The 5,163-nt window shown below is 44.0% G+C and overlaps 1 protein-coding gene across 1 annotated transcript in view; it reads right to left on the bottom strand.

Moving 5' to 3' along the window:
• Positions 1 to 5,163, bottom strand: part of PLCB4 (phospholipase C beta 4) — a 384,913-nt gene that overhangs the window by 14,745 nt on the left and 365,005 nt on the right. Inside the window, exons 32-33 of the mRNA XM_034641608.1 lie at positions 4,412 to 4,501; positions 2,465 to 2,640 (exon numbers count right to left, since the gene is read on the bottom strand). Coding sequence (XP_034497499.1) covers positions 2,465 to 2,640; positions 4,412 to 4,501 — 266 coding nt within the window. The remainder of the gene's footprint in view (positions 1 to 2,464; positions 2,641 to 4,411; positions 4,502 to 5,163) is intronic.

Raw genomic sequence — 5,163 nt, 5'->3', positions numbered from 1 at the left:
GGTCCTGGGATCGAGCCCTATGTTGGGCTCCTTGCTCGGCAGGGAGTCTGCTTCTCCCTCTCCCTCTCTCTCAAATAAATAAAGTCTTTAAAAAAATGGTTAAAATGGCAAATTTTATGTTACGGATATTTAACTATAATAAAAAAGTAAATTCTACATATAACAGCAGGACTAGGTTCACTCCCCGCCCCCCCACTTTTGAGCTCAATGAATTATACTGTATCCTGTGAAAAGGAGGGAAAGAGCCCCAATCCATGAGAAGCGGAAGTGGGTCACCTCCTGAGGAAGTGACAGTGATGAACTGGGATGAAGAGACATTACATTTGTCCACAAAAATATAAAGATTTTCCAGCTTTGTCCTACATTTCTTGGAATCAGATGGCCTGGAAGAGAAAGAGGCTGTTCTGACCCTCACAAGTGACCTCCATGTTCTCTGACAGCCCACGGGAATGAAGGGGACTGAGTAGTTTCAGATAAGCGGGGGTTGTAAGGGGGGAGAAAAGGATGTTTACATACGGCCCCTGATCCCTGTGTGTGCTAGAATGTGTGTGTGTGTGTGTGAGAAAAGCTCATAGATTATTTATGTGTACATTAAAGGTATACATTTTAGAACACTGAAATGAGTGTCACTAGCAGAAATTTTTTTCTGGCACCTATATAGGTCTCCTCAAAGTCCTGCCTGGAAACGAGTGACCAGGAGTCCGGTGTTCTAAGTAGTGTCTGCACTGTATCCAAAGAGATGGACAACACTGAGCCCACCAAGGCAGGAGCATGCATAGAAACTCCTGTGCCCAAGAAAATGGCTCTCAAATTGTTTCTGAAGTTAGTGTTAGTCAACTGACCATTTCTTTTTTTTTTTTTTTTAAATTTCTTTATTCGGCAGAGATAGAGACAGCCAGCGAGAGAGGGAACACAAGCAGGGGGAGTGGGAGAGGAAGAAGCAGGCTCATAGAGGAAGAGCCTGATGTGGGGGCTCGATCCCATAACGCCGGGATCACGCCCTGAGCCGAAGGCAGATGCCCAACCGCTGTGCCACCCAGGCGCCCCTCAACTGACCATTTCTTTGTTCATTCACTCAACAAGCACTTCTCAATGACCAAATTGTGGCTGACCAGTCTTAAAAGGCAAGATTTTTTTTAACAAAGAGCAACAGCTGTGATCGTGAGGAAGACACACGACCACAGGGTGCTTGAGAAAAAGCCCAAATGCTGCTGTTACTTGGAAAAATGCCCTGGCCGTGTATTTATTTTTTTAAGATAAATTAGTAATTAGGTTGTGCTCTCTTCAAATAACTTCTTAAGCAATGAAAGAATTAGTTTACTTTTTTTTCTTTTGAACAATGCCTACTGTTGAGGGCTAACTTTTTTCCTTATTCAACGCCAAAAACGATGAGAGCGGCCTCTTCACTTTCTCCTGGGGAGTATCTCTGAGGACGGATGGCTGCTTATAGTCTGGTACCGCGGCAACGGCCAAAGAGCGGAGAGCAGACTTTTTGTGCCGAATCAAGAGCATCTTGCAGGGAAAAAAAAGAAAAGACCACTCCTAACCCTATACAACTTTACAGTATACTTTACAATGGATCAGGGACAGACTACTGACCTCCAGCAAGCTTAGTACGGTCTACCTCATTTCGTTGCCTTAAACGAGAATTGGCAATGATGGCAAAATGCTTCCCATTCTTATGGCTGGACCTCTCAGTCCAAAACCAGGCTGGGAATTCATGAACGCGCCCAGGTAATTTATGCAGTTAGCATTTAAAAACTTTTTTGTTTGCTTTGTTTGTTTAATGCTTCTATTTTCTACTCTTGTGTGTGTATCCATAGACCGGAACAGTGGCAGACAGGAGGCATGAAGGGAGAAGCGAGCAAGATGTAACAAAGTTGTGAGAAAAGGATGTAACTGACATCTGCCCTCTCCTGCTAGGGGTGGGGCCGGGCGAGTCTAGCTCGTCATTTGCAGGATTTTAAACAATATTCAATTCATAAACCGATACTTCTTTGCTGTTTCTTGATTAGATCTATCTTTCTAAAATTCCTAGAAGCCCTAATCATGGAAAGAAGGATCTCACCACATCTAGCCATTGAGTGATCAGATCCAATCTGATCGAGGAGCTTAACTGGTTGGTCTTGGTCTCCTTACGTGTCCTCTCTTCCTAAGAGGCTCCAGGTCATTTTCCAAAGCCCAGCGTTGGCCCTAACACTCCGTGAAGACTTCATGACTGCTCCGGACGCAGCAGAGCTCCTTTGGGCTGTGCTGTTTTTTTGTATGTATCGTACACTATTTGTAATCAGCTGAAATTTTCATGTGAGTGTTAAGACCTTGCCGACACTTGTAAGCACTTTGATGGCAGAGGCTGCTGCTTCGAGTTTACATTGCTTGCCTCAACCGTATGACATAAGACACATAACAGCTCAGTGTTATTACAAAATTAGGAGTTCCTTCTGGAGAAGGCGCACTTGCCTACCTGTCATGGGACAGTTTGAGCTGCTGGGTTTGCTGCTCGTGGGCATTGATCAGTAGCTTTCTCAGGAGATCACACTGCTGGCTGAGGTGCAGGTCCCGGATCTCTTGCTCCTCAGCACTGTGGGTGTTGATCATTTCTGACCACTCCTTTGTGTGCTGGGCCACTATCTCTTTGACCTGTGTGGGGAAAAGGGGATGGTGCCACTTGGAACTCTCACAGATCGGGTATGAACTGAAAACACAGTATCCGCCATGCATTTCAAATTTCACCCATCAATTTAGCTGGTGAATCAGTAGACACTCCAACCTGCAAAAAATATGTACTAGTCCACGAGAATCAGGAAGTCATGGGTTATTAAAATAATCAATCACTTTGGCTCTAAATATTCAGCCATGACCTGTGATTTCACTGCCTAACTTGTCCGTGTTCCCTTTTGTCTGGGCCCTGGGCTCCTTTACGGAGTCTCTCAGCTTCTCATCTCTTCATGCTTTTCCCGCTTCACATCCACAAGGCCACAGGTCTGAATGGAGAGCCCTGTGTTCTCTTATCCCCGGATCATGACTCACTGTGTCAACCCTACCAGACTCTAGGGTAGAAAGTCTCTCCCTCCTCATATCCATGCTCTTTGCAATGTGCTTTTGCACCTGTCCTTGTCAAGAGCTAGCGTCCATTCCCCATCTCTTTGAATCTGGCTGCCCTTGGGACCTGCTTTAGCCATGAGACAGTAGCAAATGTGCAAGCAGCAGCTTGGAATGCTCCCTCTTCTGCTGTCTGGAACCCCAAGGCTGCCTTGGGACGGAGCCTGTGCTAGCCTGCTGGGGGATGAGAGGTGATACAGGAAAAAGCAACCAGCCACCAGCTAAAGACCGGATATCTGAGTACAGCCATTGATCCCCGCTGACTGCAGACACACAAATGAGCCTAATCACCATCACTAGAACTACCCAGCTGAGTATAGCCTAAATTCTGACCCCCGCAATTGTAAGGTAATAACTGGTGGCTGTCTTCAGTCACTAAATTTTGACCCGGTGTACCGTGCAGCAAAAGCTAACTGTATCATGGCCAAGATTTCTACTTTCCTATCTGTGCAAAGCTTCTAGAAGTCACAGCATGGTGCACAGACATTAATGCTCAAACACTGCTGTTAAGAGAGAGCATGAAAAATGACTCTCAAGGACACATGGCTTCCTGCCTCTGTAGCTTCACACAATGGACACAAAATACATGGGGAAGAGAACCTCCATTTGAAGAGCCTGGCTTACCCATGTAAGCAGCAGGGCCATCGGGGTGAATGACAGAGCTGTGCGGAGACGTAGGAAAGCTGGCTGGTCTGACCAAAAGCTAGAGTTGGGAGTTTTAAGATTAGGAGTTTTAAGATTACCCCTTTTCTTTTGTAACTATTATTGCTAGAAGAATTATTTGTGTTCTTGACAGGAACTTAGGGTTCAGTTCCGCAAATGTCTGCAAACTAGAAAGTCTCCCAAGCTCCTATTTCCTTGTGCTTTTGGGGAAATAGGAGTAATTGGGCTCATCACGTAGAATATCAGCTCTTGATTTGTTTCCCGTCCTAAACTTCCACAGCAAAGTTAGAATGGAATAAGTATCAAAGGGTTACTCAATCCCTAGGTTGGGTGGTTTTAGTTCTCTGTTTAACATTACTTCTCTAGAGAAGCACGTTCTGTATTTTATACAGTATTTATACCGTGTCACTTGATGCCCCAGAGGCAGGAGGCAGAGAGCATAGAGAGACTGAGGAAGGAAAAAATGTTCCATGAAATGGCTGTTCCCAAAGCCAGTAAGTCTGGAACAAATGTGGGTGTGGAGACCCCTTGACTGCCCAGACCAGCCCCAAGTTACTGTTACTTCTGATTTATGTTAGGTAGGGCATCTAAAAAATTACGAAGTATCTTCTGCAAGCTCCTGATGTAAAAATAGGCATTTTCTTACCTTAGATTTGTGATCTGATGTCAGTGTCTGAATTTTAATTTCTGTTTCTTTTTTCATTTCGAGACAATTACTTCCCCTGAAAATGGAAAATCAGAAATGTGTGCCAGATGTTAGATAGCTTCCCATTCCCATGGGCCCTTGCTCCAAAGCTTTCCAATGAAGACAATTTGTTCTCATCAAACATGGGATGCCACGGCTCATTGGGCAACATCAGTATTTCTAGTAATAGATGTACACCTTACAAAACATCCGTATCGTGATTACTCAATTCAACCACTACACAAAGAGACATTTCAGATCTAACAATGATTTCATTGTTAAGGGTCTGTTGTCAGAGTTTCCATTTTGGTTCCTGCTTTTCTTGAGGCTAATTTTTCATTTATTCAATAAAATATTATTGGAGATAATAACTAGAAAATAGGTCCTCAGTCTTGAAGTGAATTTTTAAATTCTTCCTGGTTATAAAGCCAGATTTTTGTCTTTTACACATGCCAGCAAGGCAGAAAATAGCATTTCTTGGCATCATAGGGCAATTTTTGCTTCTTATTCCATTGTGACTAGGAAATACATACGAGGCAATTTCCCAGCAACCATTACTGCTTATTTCAGTGATAATTTTTCCCTTTTGGAATATATGTAGCGTGGCTGAAACCAGAACAGGTCCCGAGCTTCTGTCTTCAGCATAGACGCTCTGATGTATTATGGCCTGAGTCAGAATGCTTCATTATATCATTGAAAATGTCTCCGAGAGA

This window comes from Ailuropoda melanoleuca, chromosome 13 (genome assembly GCF_002007445.2).
Source record: "Ailuropoda melanoleuca isolate Jingjing chromosome 13, ASM200744v2, whole genome shotgun sequence".
Classification (NCBI taxonomy): domain Eukaryota; kingdom Metazoa; phylum Chordata; class Mammalia; order Carnivora; family Ursidae; genus Ailuropoda; species Ailuropoda melanoleuca.
Note: the sequence above shows the minus strand (reverse complement) of the source record. Positions and strands in the feature narration are given on the sequence as shown.